This window comes from Esox lucius, chromosome 19 (assembly GCF_011004845.1).
Source record: "Esox lucius isolate fEsoLuc1 chromosome 19, fEsoLuc1.pri, whole genome shotgun sequence".
NCBI classification, from domain to species: Eukaryota; Metazoa; Chordata; class Actinopteri; order Esociformes; family Esocidae; genus Esox; species Esox lucius.
Genome location: NC_047587.1, coordinates 28,146,581 through 28,167,001, shown reverse-complemented (window position 1 = coordinate 28,167,001; position 20,421 = coordinate 28,146,581). Strand labels below are relative to the sequence as shown.

Sequence of the window (20,421 nt, the reverse complement as noted above, 5' to 3'; positions counted from 1 at the left end):
TCATTTGTTTAAAAATGTTACTTCGCCCTTTCCATAGCAATACACGGTGATGTCAAAGTGGGCTATGAATACTCAATATGGTCTTAATGTTAAATCTCTAGTAAATGAAGACTAAATACCCAGTAAGTCAATAAACTGATGATACCCTGTTGAAACCTTATAACAATGGATTGCTGTGTTGTTTTTATATGTATGTAGTTCTGTGGCCAGGTGGTTCTGTCCAGTGTACATGTTTTGCTGCAGTATACATTACAATCTGTCTTAACATTCTTTAAGCAACATACACTCTCCTCTATCTTTATCCACTGTCTTTAGAAAATGAAACGTTTAAATATATTTTTTTATGTATGTAGCTCTCTCTTTTAACTGTGCCCATCAATTAATATTATGTATGGTCATGTTTGATATTTTACTGCTTTTAAAAAATCAATGTACTTTTTTTATTGCTTTAAATTAGGCACTCTTCTCAACATTCCCTAGGTCCTTGTAGTCAACAAGAGAAAGTACTGCCCACATTGTTCTGTAAATGTACCTAGTAAAATAACAAATACAAAGGTATTATATGTTCTATACAGTCCTTTGCATAAGCTACATCTAATTATTATAGTGTCCCACCTTATATGCCTTATATATTATGAAATCGTAGTTTTCTAAAATTATATTTCTCCTAGATTATGTTTCAATTTGCTGAAAATGTTTTAACTGTACTATGCAAATAACTACAATTTGGGAAGCCGCAAAAATCATTTCGGTGAAGTGTTAATCCACCGACTTTTATTTTGATGGTCTACGATAAACACCTTAATGTAGCTGCTGGGAAGCTATGTTGCTACATATGGCTATTGTAAACAACTAAACCTGGAAGTAGTATAAAAACAAAACAAGTAGTAATGCAACTAGCACACTGTACCGCCATCTGGCGGCTGTGGAAATCTTTGCTTCCGGAAAATTCAACTATCAGTGACAACAACAACCATGGCCGCTGCCGTCGTTGACGGTGGCATGAAGCCACTTCAAAATGCAATGAGAATGGCTAAAGTGGCTATACAATTGGACGCAGGGAACCGACATAAGGTATATAATGTCATGCTTCCAAATGAAGAAGTTTTACAGCAATCCAATGCCTGCAGTGGCAATATATTTTTACTGAACTATCATCTGCAAAAACGAGCTTCAGTTGCCTTGTTGGAATTATCTAATATATCTGTGAAGCTATTATGTTTCGACTGTTGAACATGAATACCTTGTTTTTCTCTCTAGGAAGCATACTGTGAATACTTGAGAAGTATTAACTTCATTTCCCACGCGCTGTTGGAAGATGCTGCGTCAATAGGTAAAATGAGATTGGGACCTAGATTATATGCTATTACGAAATAGGTGACAACCATAAACAAATCTACTTCCAGATGTTATGGTGCTTTCAAGATCGGGCCTGCCTTTAGCTACATTTTTATGGCAAAACAAATGTCTCTGAGCTCAGTAAGGAGTCTGCTCATATAACGATACCTTTGTCCCACTTTCACAACAAAGCATAAACAAGATGACTATCACCCTTGATGAAATAGTACTCCCGAGCAGATTCTGATATTTTAATCAGTTGTTAGCCTGGATTGTTTTAATATAGTTGCAGTAGATGGGGGATACAGTATTATAGTGTTTTTATTTTGTTTTTCCTCACCCAGAGGAGGGAGAAATGGTAGCAGTGGAGGTGGAAAAGATGTTAAAGTTGGCGGAGCAGTGTTTGGAGAGAGCCAAGTCATTCATAGGAAGGGAAGATGAATCCCATCCTTCTCCCTCCTCCATCATCACAACTACCAACCTGGCAGAACCCAGCCTTGTCTCGGGCACAGCCCCATCTGTTGCAGTAAGCCCTGGAAAGATTGGTAAATATATTCATCTTCAGTTACTAGTCTTTCAGTGACCTTTTCCCAAAACTTAATCATCTTTTTGTCTCTCCTTCAGTTTCACCCCAAGAGCCAGGTATGGATTCTAAACTCAACTCTAGGCGTGGACACTGCAGAGTTCTCTCTGAGGGGGGAGGAGAGGTCTCCCCGTTCCTGCCCCCAGAAGTCTTCCAAAGGTTTCAGGCAATGGAGTCACTGGACACAAGGAAGTGAGTTGTTATCAGAAAAACAGAACAACACATTTTGGGGAGTGAGGACAAAGAGCACGGTGCTGGAAATAGCCACTCAACAGTGAAAGCAGAAGCCCTTTGTTTATTACATTTCAAAAGTGATCTCCTATTAAGTTATGGTCGTCACTGCAAAACCTTGTTACAGTTGATTCCTTGTTACAGAATAATTCACTTTGTATTTCATATTTATTTAAATACAAAGTTAATTATTTTGATAGTAACATATAACAGTTGTAGAATGAATACATTTTTATACCTATGGTAATGTGATTAAACATATTTGCATGTTTCTGTGTGTGTCTTTATAAGGGAGCTCACACCCATAGAAGAGGCCTCACGGTTGAACCAGAAACTGAAAGCAAATTATGAAGCTCGTCTGGCCCGACTCCCCCCTGCTCAGGCTCGTATACAGAAGACGTCTCTGGTCAGTTTTTAAGCTGTGTGTTATTCTTTTACTTAAATCAAACATACACTGCACACCCCATTCAATTTTCAAAAAAACATCCCTTTCAAAACATTATGTTAATTGATGAATTGAGGGAGATTGTGAGTAAAACCAACTGCTTGTTTCATTTGCAGTGTAATACTACACTCAGAAGCCAGTTTATTAGGCAAACCCTTTTGGTACCGGATCAGATCTATTTCCTTCCAGAATAGCCAGAATATTTGGGATGTGGATTCTAAAATGCTGGAGGTAGTTCCACAAGACTGTTGGTCCATGCTGTTGCGATGTCGTCACGCAGCCCGTTCCATCTCATCCCAAAGATGATCTATCGGGTTGAGGTCAGGGTGACTGGTCAGTGGACTAAGCAAGTAAACTGAACACACTCATATTCCTGGAACCACTGAGGGGACAATACATGCTGTGTGATGTGCTGCATGACTTTTCTGAGAGTGTCCATGTGCAGAGCCTGTGATCGAGTGACAACGCTCCCAGCTTAGACAAACACAGCCCCTCCCCCTTCCTAAGACTGGGGAACAGTTCCCTCCAACGCGTCACCCAGTGTCTCCCACCTTCATGTATCCACTTGGGTCATTTCCATAACGCTATATAATAAATAATACATTGTCAAAATATCCCACCAAAATGTATTTAAACAAAAAACAAAAGTATTCATGTAAAGGGTAAACATTCGGTATAAAGGGATGTGCCTGGTCAGCAACCATGTTCAGGTACGCTGTAGTTTATGTTCCTGAATTGTTATCAAGAAAGTATGTCAGCTAAACATCCTCTGATCATTGACACCAGACAGGATGAGTCCACAGACATATGCTGTTTACACCAAATCCTAACTCCCCCATCAGTATGACCCAACAGGACTCGGGATTCGTTGGACCAGGAAATGTTTTTCCACTCTTTAGTTGTCCAGAGTTGATGGTCTCAGGCACACTAGAGATAATGGTTTATAAATGATCGGATTGGAACCTGTCATGGTGGTTTGCTGCAGTATCCTGTCTGTGAAAAGTACTGGCGTGTTTAGAGAGGCTGTTCTGCACACCACGGTTGTACTCAGTTCCAAGGTCTTACGCTGCTATACTATTGTGCTGGGGGATTGGGTCAATTCTCCTTATCCTCTAAGTTCTCCTTCTCCACTATAAATCATTGTTGATATGAGGAATGCATTTTCTGAATTTTCCCAGTCTCCTCCCATTTTAAACTTTAGGAGGACATGAGGTCCTGGTTCACACCTGTGGAGTACCTGGTTTGGGGGGCCTGTTGCTGTCCCTGTCCATCCGGTCATACTTTTGAACTAGTCTAAATTTAAATAGACTCTGGATTCAGCTCACATGTATTTATTAATTATTCCAATTGGGCTCTTAATATCTCACCCGGCACAGCCAGAAGAGGACTGGTCACCCCTCTGAGCCTGGGTCCTTTAGGTTTCTTCCTAAAATTAGGCCTTCTTAGGGAGTTTTTCCTAGCCACTGAAATTCAAAACTACTGTTGTTTGCTCATTGGGGTTTAAGGCCGGATGTTTCTGTAAAAGCACTTTGTGACAACTGCTGTTGTAAAAAGGGCTTTTAAATACCTTTGATTGATTATTATCACTGTGCCTGCCTGTTAGCCTGCACTATTCTTGCCATTATCCATCCATCTCTCACGTTAACAAGCAATTTTTCTGGACTGCTGCAGACCTGATGTTTTTTGTTGGTTGCACCATTCTCAGGTTTTCTTTGTGAGGTTTTGTTGTGTCTATGTCATGGCTACCTGCCCAGGTCCTAGTCTACTGTTGGCTGGGAGAGGAAAGAGTGAGTAGGCAGCCTGCATATGCCTTGTTGCCTAAGTGACTGGACGCTTGTGTGCAAGACTGTTTGTTTTGGACTTCCTGGTTCAGTGCGTTGTCCAGCCAGATCAGGTAGACTTCCATGGGCTGCCTGATTCAAACTTCTGCTTAGCCGGATTGGGGTTTGATTGTATGTTCAAATCAGTGATGTTTGGAAATTATAGACTGTAAGGAAACTTTAGATGAGGTCTGTAAACCTGGTTCCCTGAAGGAGGGATTGAGGTACAAACAGTGACGTGACGATTGAAACGGGAACTCCAGCACACCGTTCAGTTTTCAAAGCTCTAATGATTGCTTTCCACACAGTCTGCTAATGTTTGTTAAAAATAGCATGTGACAAATGGCATGTGATTAATCACGTGCTGTTCCGAAGTTTGTTGCAGAATGCAGGCTCCCTAAGTTCTCTGATGCCAAGATGCTTTGAAACAACATTAGTAACTTCAGTGGTGTCACAGCAGGTTACAGTCGGTTACAAGTAGATCAAATCCTGTTAGAGTTTAGAAAACATTTTCATTGGTAACAATACTATGTAGTGGACACTGTGACACTCTGACCTTCATCATCCATTATATTATAACAGATAGTTGGTTTCACACAAACCTCAATGGTTTAAGAAAGCTTCAGTTGTCGGCCCTGCACCATCTAGGCACAGCGATGATTGGGCTTGAATCAGAAACGGAGACCTGTGAATATATCACTTGGAAGCCCCGCTCACACACACCCACAAACACACTTGTTCAGAGCTGATCTGATTGGCCCAAAAACATTTTTGGGCACCCTGTGTAAATGCAGCCTATTCAATCTTTATTGTTAGTTATGAACCAGCAGCCTAGCTGTTTAATCTTGATTAATCTTTAATTATAAATCGGTTGTTTCATATCCCGAATGCTTATTGGCTAATGGTATACGAGACTGTGGCTATGACTTTGTACTACTTTGTACTGCTAAAATTGCATTGGTAACCGGTTTAAAATGGTTATATGGCATCTTCGGAATTTGTAGTAGCCTATGGCCAAAATGCTACCACGGCTAATTGTGTCCAGCCATTCCGCAGTGCATCCTAACTGCTCTAAGTGTGGAATATTTACCATATACAAGCCCTCGAGCCTTATAGCTTAAATATAACACTCCGGCCTTTCCAAGGAAGCACAATCACGTGAGTGCATGAGACTATTGGCACTCGAAGGTTCACGCCCTTCGAGTTGATTATGGAATTGATTTGTTTGGTGAATTGGGTGCGCAGGCACTGGCTGGATCATAGAGTTCCAGACGAGTCAGTTGAATGCGTTAAGGTTCAAGCCAACTGTATGGACAGTTTATTTCTCACTACTGTTCTCACTATCATATTCCCGAAAACATGTTTTTCTGTAAAATTGTGAGAATTCCGCATCTACTTATATTCGCGGCCTTCAAATGAAGGTACTTATTTTGTTTCCAAGACTTATATTAGGGTTAAAAAAAACTTTACTCCCACGATTTAGACTAGGTGCCAAAACTTTCAGTGGAAACGGGTACAGTAAATTGATCTCTTATAAATAGAACAATTTAAAAGAATCGCTGAATCGCATGTCTATGTAGTTTGATAGTTTCATTCACGCGGCACTGAGTATGAATGCTAATGACAATGCGCGCGGACTAGTTGCAAAGATATTTATTGACGAAATATTGAACTTCTCCAGTAACCTACTCTGAACGAAATCCATGACACCCCTCAAGCTATAAAGTTTAGTTGTTCAGACCCTGATAAGCCATTATACAATTGTCCAGCATTTAGAGTTGTTCATTGAAATAACTGGTGGTAGTGTTATTGATCAACAGGCAAGGTCAACCTATTGTACATTTGGCAGCGTTTAGCATTCAACATGTGTTTCTGCTTTTTAAAGATCTAACTTTTTTTCTAATTCGGACTTGAGATCGGACAGCATGTTTATAACAGCCATAGAAAAAGTCAAAAAATCTAAAATATGTATATTTTTTCTTTTATTACAGACGCTCTCTTTTCAGAGGCAGATGATGGAAAACCTGATAATTGCCAAAGCCAGGCAAGATGCTGTATCCTTCTTGTTCTGAACATTTTGGGTCAACTCGTTCTATATGTCTAAGTGTCTGTTGGGTAAGACTTTCTACTTGAGTAACACGTTTGACCCTTGAACTCATTTGACAGCATATTATGTCACGGTCTGGACTCCATTTACCATGTCATAACAGGAGAACCTAAAGTGATACATACCCTATTATAGATGGAGCTAAAAGTGTTTGTGGTTTTAAAGGTAACTAAGTTGAGATACTGATTGCTATTGTGACGGTCCGTGGTGTTAAGCATTTAACTTGGGATTCAACTGCAATGTTACCGTATCTTTAGTTCTGGGGGATGTTTGGTAAGGATTCCTTAATGCATTTGAAGCTCCAAAGGAAGATGGAGGAGAGGAGACTGAGGTTGCAGGAGGAGGCCAACAGGTGAGCGTCTGTCCCCCTGTCTCTAGGACACAGTACATCACAGTTCATATAGAGGCATGTCTGTCTGTTGTGGAAGTGCTGTGTTCTTACCCATTGGGGAACAAAACTGAAACCTGACACTTCTGCTGGTGAACCACCTCCCCTTGTGGACAACTCCGTTCACCCGTTTAAGTCTTCTGAAATGTATTACAGTAGGATAGTCAGTGAGATGGTGCTGAGCTCCGGTTCCTTAATAGCCTGATTGGTGCTGTGTCTGTGCTGTACGCAGGAGGTTTGCCGCCTCTGGGTGCATTTCTGAGGAGGAACAGGAGCAGCGTGTCCTGTACACAAATGTTCTGGAATATGAGCAAGATCACGTGAGTTCAAGGTTCAGTGGCGACTTGACAAGCCTTGGTGATCTTAAGTGAACTTGTTTTTTGGATTGTAGTCCTTGCTCCAGAGAGGTCTGTCGTTGGTAACTGAATGCGTGTTTGATTTACAGGACTGGCCCAAGCTTTGGAAAGCCAGACTTAAGAAATATCCTGATGATGTCACCTTGGTTTCCGGCCTTGTTTCCTGTCTCCTCAGGTACTGAACGAGGCAGCACATGGCAGTCAGGTATTTTCCAAAAAAATGCTCCCTGTAGAAGGACCCAAGTGCACCAATATGTGAGGTTCGTGTCAGGTAAAAGCTACAGTCATGGTTTATATTGTTTGAGAAATTGACCCTTTTATATCTGAAATAATCAGAATAGGAATAGCTTTTATTTGATGGGAAAGAAGATAGGAAATATATCAACATATTATATTTTGTTTTGGATACTTTAACGTTGTTAAGTTTAAGGAACCTGTATGGTAAAGACTAAAAGGGTAGCAACTTGTTTGTTTTTACTCATGGATTTTGTTTATGAAGTGACTAAAACTGGACCTTTCGTTACTTATTGTAAAAGGGATCTCCCAAATATGTAACAATTTCTGCAGTTGAAGTGGCTATAAATAATTGACTGATCTTCCCTTTCAGTGGCATGTTGTTAAATTATGTATCTACTGTTTCTCTTTCTGTGGTCAAAGCAGGTTTATTGATTTAGCAAGCAGTCTGTCCACAGCTCTCTTGCTAATGTCAGTAGCTGGGAGAAGTGATATCTACTCATGACCCCCTGTTTCATATGGAATATATTGAGGTCTTACCCACAATATATTCCCAAACTTCACTTCTGCGCATTTCTTCTGGCAACATTTCATAGCCTTTATTTTGTACTGAGGCGAGGATACATTTGTGTTGTGTACTCTGTGTGTCTTAGCTGTCCGGACCATCCTGTGATGAAACTACTGAAAAGGCACCAGTACAAAGTCTACAACCGACTCTACCCAATAGTGAGCAAGAGTCTACCTGCAAGTCCCGCCCAGCTAATAAAACCCTCCCACAGCACTCAAAGCCTGTCCATCCCTGACTCCCGTCGGAGCGCGTCAGAATCTAGCGTGGGTCACAGTCTGTCTTCGAACGCCTCTTTAAATATCACCACCTCCAATGAGCATCGTGCCAAGGAGGCGGAGCTGGATGTTGACGGCCACCATACTCCTAACAGGGAGAACTCCTTTGAGGATCTGGAGCAGTTCCTGTCCCAGCTGGACTGGAAACCCTCTCATGGGGACCACGACATGGCCTTTGAACCATCACAGCTGGTGGATCAGGAGTCCCTTGTTCAGGACTTGGAGATGCGTGCTCTCAAAGATCACTTGAAGGGCATAGTGAAGGACATCCATATTGCTATTGGTTAGTAGCGAACCCTCAATATTACCCATGATGTGCCCTCCAATGGAAAACACATGAATCCAAATGAATGAAAGTTTTTTTGTCTTGGTGTTGCAGATCAGCTACTGTCCCTGTGTCTGCTGTCATTTGAGTGTCTGAACACGGCTAGTTCTAAGGACCTGTGTTTGGCTAGCTTAGAGGAAGCCTTTTTTACGCCTGTCTGGAGCCCTCTACTGGCCCTCTTCAGGTAATGCAGCTTGGAGTCTCATCCTCTCCGGCTGCTAACATGTTCTAGTGTTTTTAGGCTACATTGTTTAATACTGACAGCTTAATACCATACTTGTGAACCTTTGCCAGAAGTATTGGTGTGAAATAAGGTGATCTGAGAAACTAACCCACATCAGGCACTTTTTTCAGGCAGTTTTTGGCTAAAGTGATCTTTCATTCAGGGCACAAATAGGAGCCAGGAGGTCGATGATGTCTGTGTTGGGGCAATGTTGCCTGCAGTCATTTTGATCCTCTCAAACAGCCCTTTTGAAATGGTTTTGACAAAGCCTTTTGCCTGCATATTGGGGCTAGTTAACTTCACGTCGAGGGTGGTTATTCCTAATTCACCAGAGGGTAGGCGGACTACAGGTGGCCAAGGGTCAGGTTTGGAAATGGGGCAGATGATTAGCCACAATCGTAAGATGTATACAGAGAGTCTACTTACCCCACCAATCACACAGACATTTCACGCCCATAGTATGAAGGCCCTGGTGAGGATGTGTAGGCTCTCGTCCAAACATGTTGACATGTTAATTGGCTGATAGGGCTTTACTTCGTCATATACTGGCCCGTAGCATCATAGCTAATTGTACCTGTTCACCATTGAGGTGAGCTAGCAGTTATACTTTTCAGAGCAATTATGTAACGCATTGGTTTTAGCACAAGCTTGTCAGTATGGTCCCCTATGTGTTTTACCTGTGATGATTAGCTTTTTGTGAAGATGACTGAAACCTCTCGTATGCTAAAAGAGTTTTGGGCAGTAGATGGCGTCAGTAGGCTACAAAAGCAGAAACTAATCCCGCTGTTAGCCTGCTACATTGTTGGTTGTGCTTTTCAGTTAGATGCTTAATTGATTAGTTTGATTTAACCGTTCCATGATCGATTAAAGCTAATACCCACCGGTCATTCAGTACAGTTGTTGACTAGTCACGGTGACCTCCTTGACCTTTGTGTGTCCCGGACTATGCAGGAAGGTCCACCGACAAAGGGAGCTGTCTTTCGAGTCCAGTATGAGGCTATATCAGGAAGCCTCCCCTGGTGATGTTGGTGTTGCTCCAGGCCTGTACCCCCAGGACCCTGCAGTGCTGCACGGTTCTTATCCATATGAATCAGCCGTGCAGGAGCTTCGCTTGCTGTGCGGAGATTGCTGCCCCCAGAAAAAGCTGGACTGCATTGGTGAGTGTGTGACCCTCAAGACAATCACTGGATATTGCTACCGTTTTTTCTGTACTGAATCAATGCAACAGGGTGGAAATCCTTGTTTATTGCACCACGACGTCCAGTATGCAATGTTGTTCAGACAGATTGGAGACAGTATTGACTTGTTTGGTGTTCTTTTGTAAGGGTATTGATTTTGGTTTTGTACTTCATACAGTACTTCTGAGTGTTAGTCACCCCTGCCATGCTTGCTGTTTCGTTTGTGTTGCAGTTCGGACGCTGCGCGTGATTTGCGCTTGTGCCGAAGACTACGGCTGCCTTCACGAGGCAGGTTCCAAAACGGCAGCCATGTGAGTCCAATACAGCAACAGGGCTTTGGTGCTAATAAACATGCGCACATCTGCTCGACTATGTTTGTTTCCTAGCAGGATACACACGCACACACAAACTCTGTGGTTTATATTTCAAAAACGTTCCCCCCCTCGTGCTTACATGCTTCTGCTTTCTGAAGAGTAGAGCTTAGAGAACAAACGTTGTTTTTTTTCCCCCATCCAAATATAATGTATGACCTCCTGCCTCAGTGGCCAGACTTCAGTGGCTGTCAGACTTCATCAGACCTCACTGAGTCCAGACACAGCAGGGGTTCGGTCAAGGATCGCTGCCCCCCTGCAGAGTGACACATCCTGGCCGACCCTCAAACTGGGTCGCCTTGTCTGAAATGTACCCAGGCGGGCCCCATTAGACTAGTTGTGGATGGGAGCTCTACTGACTAGCTGAAAACGCTATTAACATTAGGTTAGGCTGGTTGGGGGAGGGGGGGGGGGTAATATCGTTATTATTTTAATTTTTTACTGAGTTGCTGCTTGATAATGTAGGCAGGAAACTGATGAGGTACATCACAAAGGTTTAAGCGGCACGATGCAGGAGTGTAGAACCGGCGCCAAAACAGCCCCAACTGCAATTACAAGTTAAAGCCGCCTTGTAAAAAATGTAATACTGGAGCAAAAATCTTTATATGCATGCATGCAGAAGGCACACTCAAGACTTAATTTCCAAGGTGGCCTTTGTGTTTAGTCTGCAGATAAGAGGCAGTGGGTCTGGGATGTTCTCTTGTGTGTGTATATTGGACCCCTTTCCTGTACTGCGTAATATTCCATATGTAACCGGTGAAGAAGCAAAAAGGTACACAATTTACCTGTAGAAATAAGGAATGGAATGGAAGAAGTTGTCAAACACCTTTACAATAAAGATACCCAAATCCACTTCTTCAGTACTTCGGAGTATGGCCCCCTTCCCAATGAAACTAATGTCTGTGTTTTCTGTCTCCTGGTAATGTTTGTTAGAGGCTTGGAGGGCATGACTCCTGCTCTACATCTGTCTCCTTGTATCAGAGTGTACCAAGCAGTCACACTTTGGGGACGTGGTTTTCTGGATACCACTTCTTAGCTCCGGCAGATGCAGTTTATTTTCGGGAACACCACAATCTAGTGGCCGCTGGCGACCTGTGCAATGGGATAGGATGTTATGGTTTGATACGGGTTTCATTTGGGGCAATTCAAGATATTTTAGTTTATGGGTGATGTTTGGTGTTGCACATGGTGGGAATATCTTTGCTCCTTTGTCTGATGTTCAGTGAATTTCACTTAGGTCACCCACGATACTCAAAGGCTCTCTGTCAGTTTGATGCTCTGGAATTGTTAATGGATTCAGTATTGCAATTCTCACTAATTCTGAAGTGCTCCTAAGAATGTATGGTTGTCGGTCGCCTTTTCTTTTCGTGTCACTCAGTTTTCTCTTTAAACACACAGACAATCCACAGCAGACTTCTTTATTCATTTTTCGGTTCATTTGTTCCTTTGTTTCTGATGGACGGGGTCTCCTTTCATCAGACGCAACTCCCATTTTGCTCTCTCCCCCTCACATTTCCTCAGTGACACTTTCACTTTTATTCCCGTCAATTATTTCTGATCAGAATCCATGTAATAGCTTGTCAATTATATTCAGGTTTCACCTGGAATTCAATGCCTTAACCAGAACAATCTGGCTGTTCTAAGTGTGTTTTTGGGGGTGCATTGAGGTTATGTGTGTGTTGTGATTAAGGGTGTAAACTGTGGTGTGTGTCATGGCTTTCTGGGGTTATATGTCCCAGTCCACACCTCTTAACCTGCATGCCAGGGGTTGGGTTACTATCGGAGGAACAGCCATCAACCGTCTCACGCAAAGCAATTTGTGGGTTCGTGTGATGGATGATAAACAATGGTTCCTGGACCGGTGGGCGAGATATCATCATCCCATCATCAGGGAAAATATGTGCCACAAGAGATTACTACTAGAAAAGGTTCAACACTTGAAGTTCCAGCCAAACCGTTTGGTCTAGATTTCTGCTGTTAACCATCTGTCGTTTCTTCCCTTTCGGTGAAACGAATCCTCCACCGTTGGTCAGCGGGGCGGACGACTTGTTGCCTATCCTCTCCTATGTGGCCCTGCGCTGTGAGCTGCCTCAGCTAGTGTCTGAATGTGCTGCCCTGGAGGAGTTTATTCATGAAGGGTAGGTCTTTAGCTCTCTCTGACACACACACACCCACACACACACACTCAAATAGAAGCTCAACTATCTGATACTCTATGATTCGCCCCGACAATCTGCACTCCTGACCGTAGCCCGTGTCTCCTTGCGTGTGAGCTCAGACCACACCCGAGGTCTATTTATCTCCGTAACTACAGCTTTTAACACGCTGGTTAGATTGGCGGTGACGACGGAATGTGGGGTTATTCTGGTTTGGTTTCCCTCCCTATAAAAACACAAAGAAAAGCCGGCTTAATGTTTATGCAACCCAGTAGTTTGGAAGAGCACATTCTGTGGGAGGTTGGGTTTACTGAGACCACTGCCTTGCATTAATTCTTGGTGGGACTTATAAAATGAATCATGAAAAAGTTAATTAGATTGGATGTTATTTACATGCTTATTTTTCATATAAAAGCAGGCAGCCCCCCCCCCCACACACACACACACACGCACTCACACACACCCCAAATGATGGGAGTTGACTATCTTTCAATCTGTCTCCCCCTCTCTCTCACACACACAGAGCAGGAGTTGCTCTCGTGCCTTGGTCTAATTAGCTTAGGGTCACCCAGAGTTGACATAAGGCTCTGGCCTTCCACCACTCCCTTAAGAACCTCTACTCCGCTTACTGTCCTGCCTCTTCACCATCTCTGCAGAGCAGCTCTTCCCCGACCCTTCTTTATATAGCCGGGTCAGGCCGCACAAGTGTTTTACTGGACCATTTCCCTGGTTGAGGCAGAGTATCATCGAGTATGAGGAAGGACATATGGCCCTTTTAATCTTTATGAGAATCCTCAGAAGGAAATGGGATGGAATGATTTGAAGTGTTGATTTGCTTTAGTTTATTATTTGTACCATATTAAGCTGTAGTGTATTTGCTGACGTGTCGGTGAGCTGACGTGTCGGTGAGCTGACGTGTCGGTGAGCTGACGTGTCGGTGAGCTGACGTGTCGGTGAGCTGACGTGTCGGTGAGCTGACGTGTCGGTGAGCTGACGTGTCGGTGAGCGGCGCGCGTGTCGGTGAGCGGCGCGCGTGTCGGTGAGCGGCGCGCGTGTCGGTGAGCGGCGCGCGTGTACTGAATGCAGCCGGTTCCACTGATGAACCAACATAGGCCACTGATGTTTTTCAATTTGTGTGATTGAACTAATTACATTTCTGGTGTTGGTATTTAATCAAATTTTTTTTATTTGTCAATTGTACTGCTACGATGAGGACAGTCCTAATGGTGTATCTTCTGGACAGATATCTGATTGGAGAGGAGGGCTACTGCTTGACCTCCATGCAAAGTGCCCTGCAATATGTGGAGTCACTACACACTGGAGGCTTTCTGCAGCACAACAGTAAATTCACCTGAAACAGGTACATCCAAGATAATGCAAAACTCATACTGAAACTTAGAGCAAACAAGGTCTATCTCAAATTTACTCTGTTTTATATTACCCGTAAAGCTAGTTGGAGAAAAAAAAAACAGAAGTGGTCAACTGCCTTTGGTTTTGGTACAAAGCTGATGGATGTGCTTGGATTATTGTGATCACTGGCAAATTCATAAACAGAGTTATGTATGCAAAGATTATTAAAAAACAGAATTTCAAGGATGAACTGTTTGTTTACATTTACAATGTTTACAAACATTGGATTGAAACAAGCCTCAGTTGTATTGTTTCTGTTCCAATCAAAGTTTGAACCAAGCTCATGGTGCTCTTTGTTCTGTTCTTTGAGAATGAATGGGTTGGGATTAGATGTACAATAGAGCATTAAGTTGTTGAAACTGTACACTATGTAGCAGCTTCAGATTGTCTCTTAGCAATGGTATAATGGAGTAACATTTTTTATTATACTATCTAAAAAAAATCTTAAGAATTTTGTTTATCAAAGGTGTGAAAAATATTTGGAATGCAAAGAGTGAAATATGCTGCAAAGATGTTTTTATAGAAGAAATTGTGTGAAAATTAATTCAGTATGGACACTAGAAATGACTGAACTGATTGGGGTTGCTAGGTTCATAGTTCTGTGTCTGGGCAATTGGGTGAATCATGTAATATAGCGGTCCCTGGAGCAGTGTTCGGAGAGCGGGAGAATTTACACACAGATTAACTCCATGTGACATCATCAAACAGTCCCACCTAAACTCCCTGTGACATAATTAATCCATGCTGACTAAACATTTGACTTAAGTGTGCTCTGTCTGCAAAACTGTCAGTTATGTGAGGACATTGGCTTATGAAGAGAAGGTCTCCTCTGTTCCACATTTCTCATGGAATAACAGATTATGTTTAAGTGTCAGTCTGATTCTGTCTCCATTCATGTGTCCTAAATGGAACCGGCCGTCGACACAATGGATATGAAGTGGATTGAACTGCGCCTGTAGCCTTTCTCTCATTAAGTGGCCAATTCACGTTTTTTCATACTTTTAATCTTATTTTAATTTGGGGATTATTGACATGGTTGGTAGAAGTATCTGAAATCATTTCGTATAACCACGCATTGGTTTGTTATCAGTGGTGGTTTTAGTGGTTTGGGGGCCCTAGGCATCGCTTTTTCCCCTTATTGTCCTTATCAAAGCCACACCAGTTATATTTTGAACATACCTTCTTTCTTTGTTGTTGAATAGAACTGCCACATCCAAAGACACTTGCAGTAGAGTAAATCGGTTAATTTTGTAAACTATTTGAAGGGTACATACTAGTGTTGTCACGATACTAGAATTTCTAACTTCGATACGATACCTTGAAAAATATCGATACAGAGAAAAAAACTGCCACAATATTAAGGGGTTCTTTTTTTTATTTAAAGCTAAATATAACAAATCTAGAACATATATTTTACATTAACAAAAATGTCCTGAGGTAGTGCACTTGTTCAAAAGCCTCTCAGATTGCATTACATTCAAAAACCAATAAAGTATGCCAAGAAGTGTGCTCAGTGTTGAGCCCAACACAGCCCAAACACCAGCTCTGCATGTCCCAGGTTTCAGTGACAAATTGCAGAGTTACTGCCATGAACGTGGAAGTGGCTCTGCTTGTCCACAAATCAGTGGTGCATGAAAAAAAGGTTTTCCTTCCAAGATGGTTCATGACTATTTCTTTTGTTTCGTTATATAGGGCTGGGATTTCAGTGTGCATGAAAAAGTTGTTGTTCAAATGTTCAAGAAGTTGTTTGAAGCCAGGTTTCTCAACAGTATACACAGGAACCTGATCCATGCAGATGTACACTGCTACAGCCCTGTTCAACTGCTTGGCTTCATTTGAGTTTGCTTCATACTTTCTTTACTGTTCAAATACAGCTGGTAGTGTAGGTTGTAATTGTGTTGTTTTTGTTGCAGGTCGAGTCTCATCTTCTTTCTGGTGCTACAAGAGAATGCCAAACTTTAATAAACATTTTTTTTTTTTTAGACCACACTTTTAAAATGAACTGAATGAACTAATCTAAGAACTTAGGTTAATGGTAATAGATATTTGTTAACATGAATAAGCAATGAAAAATACTTACAAAACTTTTGTTAATCAAAGTTAAAAGTTGATTTAAACTAACATTCACTAATACATGTACTGATTAAAAAAAAAGTTATATTTGTTAATATTTTTTCATTGGACCAGAGCTAACATGATCCGTTATATTTTTATTACCTAATACCTACTGTTATCAAAGATTAAAATATACTGTAACAAATGCATTGCTCATCGGACATAAAAGTTGGTTAATACATTAACGTTATTTGATGAACAGATTTAAACGCAAACGTGCGTGCATCACACGCGAAAACAGTGCTCACTGGATCGACATGAAGTCGTCAAGTCACCTTTATTTATATAGTGCTTTTAACAATACCTGGATCAGACATTATATTGTCTGTCACTGCACAGTAAGATTTCTTGGGGAGCCAGGGGTGGGGAAACGGGTCAACATCGCTAATTAGTCACTATTGCTATCACCATCAACATTTGAGTCATTATAACCAACATGTGTGCTGTTAGAAGAATGACATGGTGGAACTGAATCAGTCTTCTTAACCTCTGTCTGGTGGCTGTTGGTGATGGTCCAGGTCAGGGATAGAGCTTTCTATGTGACTGTCCAACAGTCATATTCAGTAAGTAATAGACGCAAACCACTAAGCTATTCACGTTTATGACACAAGGAGTAGCCTAGTAGCCGCTGAAGCTACTACTGTTATCTCTTGTGTAGTGTAGCAGGCTCAGGCTGACGGAGGAAGCTACATGAGAAGACCATTTGAGTTAGAGAGGGGGTTCAGTCTCAGGCAAATAATATATTAGAAGGCATGATTTATATGGTTTCATTTTGAGTTACACGATCAGAACATTCAAATGATGTATTATATTTAAAAAATAATATTTCAGTTTGAATTTCAATTTGGCAGGACACATAAGCACTTTGTATAAGTTGCATAGTTGGGTGCAAATGTATTGATCACTTCCCATTTTTGCTGTTTCAGGCTGCTGCTTTAAATGGGAAACCCGTATATTACCTGTGTCGCAGCGCTCTGGACTGAAGGTCCCAGGAAACTGCAGCCCGCCTCGCACAATCATTCACATGTTCTGCTCAAGGAAGGGCCTCATTCTTTGCTGTCAAGTAAATATTCTGATTTGAAAGACCTCCCTGATGAACTGTAGTTTTTCTATGCAGCAATGATTCTGATTGCCTGTTTGTCAGCCCTGTGAGTTGACGCGGTCCAAGTAACTGCCAGGCTTATGTGGAGTGCCCTGTATGGACTAGAGTGTCTTTGACTCCAGGGTCATTTTAGTGTTTTTAATAATACGTTAACCTAAAGGCTGCAATGTACTTACTTTCTCTATCGTCCAATATTGCAGGGTTTTTATTGCTTTCAGTAGTTTTATAAAGGTCTGAAATGGCACCCTTCACTCCAAAGGATCATGTGTATCTGTTGAAACTCTTAAAGGCATGGTTTGAAAAATGTGACGATTCTTACAATATATTGATGAATTATGTTGGGGGACGTTTGGATGTATTAATGAAGACCAGATGCCTTCCAGTGTTTTCAGATTCCATTTTATTCAGGATAAAGAACACTAAGTTGTGTAAATGATAGGAAGATTGCAATCGATTGTGCTGCTACAGATTATGTGTGCATGCAAGAATGTTTTTGGACAATGCCTCTGTGAAAAAGTACATGGGGAATTGAGATATGGCCACGGTATGTTTTTCAATTTGCATACTTGGATGGAGTTCTAGAGGGGATTTCCAAGGTGTTAGGGGGAATTACTTTTTAGGAGCTGTTTGGTGTACAGGCCACAGGAATACAAATTGGAAATACATTTTAACAGAATAACTTTTGCACTTTAGGTTTGTTCCACTTTGGAAAGCTTTTAAGATTGTGTGCGCCTGAATCCATCAGCGTGCACTTACAGCTAACCATGTCCAAGCTCCTGGGACTGCTGAGAAATGAAGCTTTTTTTTTTGCCCTCATTGTTTACCATCACAATGTTTTGTACTTTAACATTCATTTGCCATCACTGGTTGTCAGTGATGTATTAGTTAGAGTTGTTATTTAAGGGAGAGTTCTCCAGTGCCTACAGGACATGTGCTGAGAGGCGACTCGTTTTGTTTCCACCAAGTTTTAACAGTCAGTTACACCTCTGGAGATACAGCTCTGGTTATGTACTCGGCCGACTACATTGCAGGGACGTGCCAGGTGGGGCAGCAGACAACCTAGTGGAGAGTGCAATGGGACAGTAACCAAAAGTTCGCTGGTCCAAATCCCAGAGCCAACATGGTGACAAATGTAACTGTGACCTTGAGAAAGGCACTTTAATCCGATTTGGTTTTGTATGGTACTCTGGGTTCTGAATTAGAACGTAGTCGAAAAAAATCATATGATCTCCGAACTGCTGGGTACTTGTTTAACGTATCCATAAACCACGTCATATGATATTGCAGTCCGCTGATGGTGAAGCACGCTGCCACTGGATGATGCAATACAATGTCTGCAATGTAGTCGGCCTAGAATGCCACCAGTTCATCTTTGTCTGCACAACTACTGTTTAAGGTCTTCAGTTTTTATTGCTACATTTTTGTTTAGTACTTTATTTTGGTCTGTTAAAGTAATGAATGGGTCCAAAATATGTTTAAAAGAAGTTTCAAATGTGTTTTGATGTTAACCTGCCGTTAGATGTTTTTTTTGGGGGCGTCATTTAAAATTGTAACCCAAATGTGCTTATGTGTGTATTTGTGAGAGGGAAGTACGGATGTAATGTCTTCTGTTGTATTTCATCCCCTATGTGCATTACTACATTGACATAACAAATGATAACATGTATTTGTTCTGTTTCTTGGACTCTTGTGACAAGGGTTCAGTGTTACATTTAGACCTCCTGTTAATTGTCAGAAATATTTTCTATTTCGCAATAGAAAGTATCAGCGTGTAATGGCTGGTAGAGTTGAAGACTTTTTAATAATAATTTATTTTTACAAACCTAATTTCTCCCCTCCCAGTTTTGTCTCCACATTATTTTTAATAACTCCATTATTGCCCAACACCTTCCAGCAGGAAAGCGTTTTTCAGTGCATGCCTTTCAAATCATGTCTTGGTCTATTATAGATTGGAACTAAAGTTTGTCTTCCACAGTGGTCTGCAGGTCTGGCTCCATCCATGTGGGTTATAAACAGGACGTCACATACGAATGCTCAGACGCCAAATACGACCAAAAGTGGGAGTGTGATTCTGCATTTATAAAATTGGATTTGCCAGATGGTGGCACTATAACAAGTGATTAAATATGCAAATTATTGGTCTGACCCCTGTCTCTGTGTGACCTAATGTTTCCTAAGCCTTTGGTATTTGAACTCTCTATTCAACATCTACTGACAATTCACTGATTTCCTTCAGATTAATACCTAAAAGAACATGGCTGCAATTGACCAATAAAACATTTGTGTGTGGCCTGACATCAGTGCATACATATTAGGGATAGACAACACATTTTCATACACATTCCACAAATTAAGACGGCATGTGCACACAGTCATATTAACAACACTGCGGTGCTCAAACAGACTAGATTTGATATGTGGGGGTGATATTTGGTACACTTGCCACGTGACCTCAGAAACCTCTTGCTTGGTTTTGACGAAATATGGATTAATTATGCATCTTTGAATCCATCTCCGGCACATATAGTTACACTGATTGGTCTAAAGTGGCCACTGTTATACACTCAATGCAAAGTGTTATAGCAATGTGCAAAGTTACCAATTTCAAGAGCAGATATAAAATATATCCATTGGCACAAAAAGCTTATTTCTTTAAAAGTCAATCAATTGTATTTTATAAAGCCCTTTTTTCTTCAGCAGTTGTCACAAAGTACTTTTACAAAACACCCAGCCTGAAAAAGAGCAAGCAACGGCAGTGTGGATGCCCAGGGGCTAGAAACAACTCGAGACTCTGAGGGATGGTCAGTCTTCTGGCGGTGCCAGGTGAACATTTTAGGAGTACAAATAGTAGTAATAAATGCATGTGGACTGTGTCTTGAGTCTGGGCGGCAGCTGAAAATGTCTGGTATCGTCAGCTACTTGATCTACAACACAACCAGGATAGGGACAGCTAGGAGTCATTTGGGCCTGGTAGTCCTGAGGTGTGGTCAACATCGCTAATTAGTCACTATTGTTCCTAAGTTTAAATTGAGCAGGACACAAGGAATATCTTTGAGTGCATTCCTTAGATTTAAAAAGGAGAGGACCTGACCCTACTCCCCTGGCACAATAATATAGCAGCTGAGACGGGGGTCCAGTGATATTGTGTCCCTATACGAGTGCAACCTTGGACAGGTCTCAACTGGCCGAAAGTCAC

General features: G+C 41.6%; 1 protein-coding gene across 1 annotated transcript; it reads left to right on the top strand.

Moving 5' to 3' along the window:
- Nucleotides 1-878: 878 nt before the first annotated feature.
- Nucleotides 879-19,370, top strand: vps9d1 (VPS9 domain containing 1). Its single transcript, XM_010884104.4, has 16 exons — nt 879-1,074; nt 1,261-1,333; nt 1,683-1,883; nt 1,963-2,113; nt 2,444-2,558; nt 6,409-6,471; nt 6,824-6,876; nt 7,145-7,232; nt 7,358-7,443; nt 8,156-8,628; nt 8,725-8,854; nt 9,845-10,050; nt 10,304-10,382; nt 12,476-12,580; nt 13,842-13,958; nt 17,050-19,370. The coding sequence occupies exons 1-15, from the start codon at nt 976-978 to the stop codon at nt 13,951-13,953; spliced, it is 2,034 nt and encodes a 677-aa protein (XP_010882406.2). The 5' UTR covers nt 879-975; the 3' UTR covers nt 13,954-13,958; nt 17,050-19,370.
- Nucleotides 19,371-20,421: the final 1,051 nt, after the last annotated feature.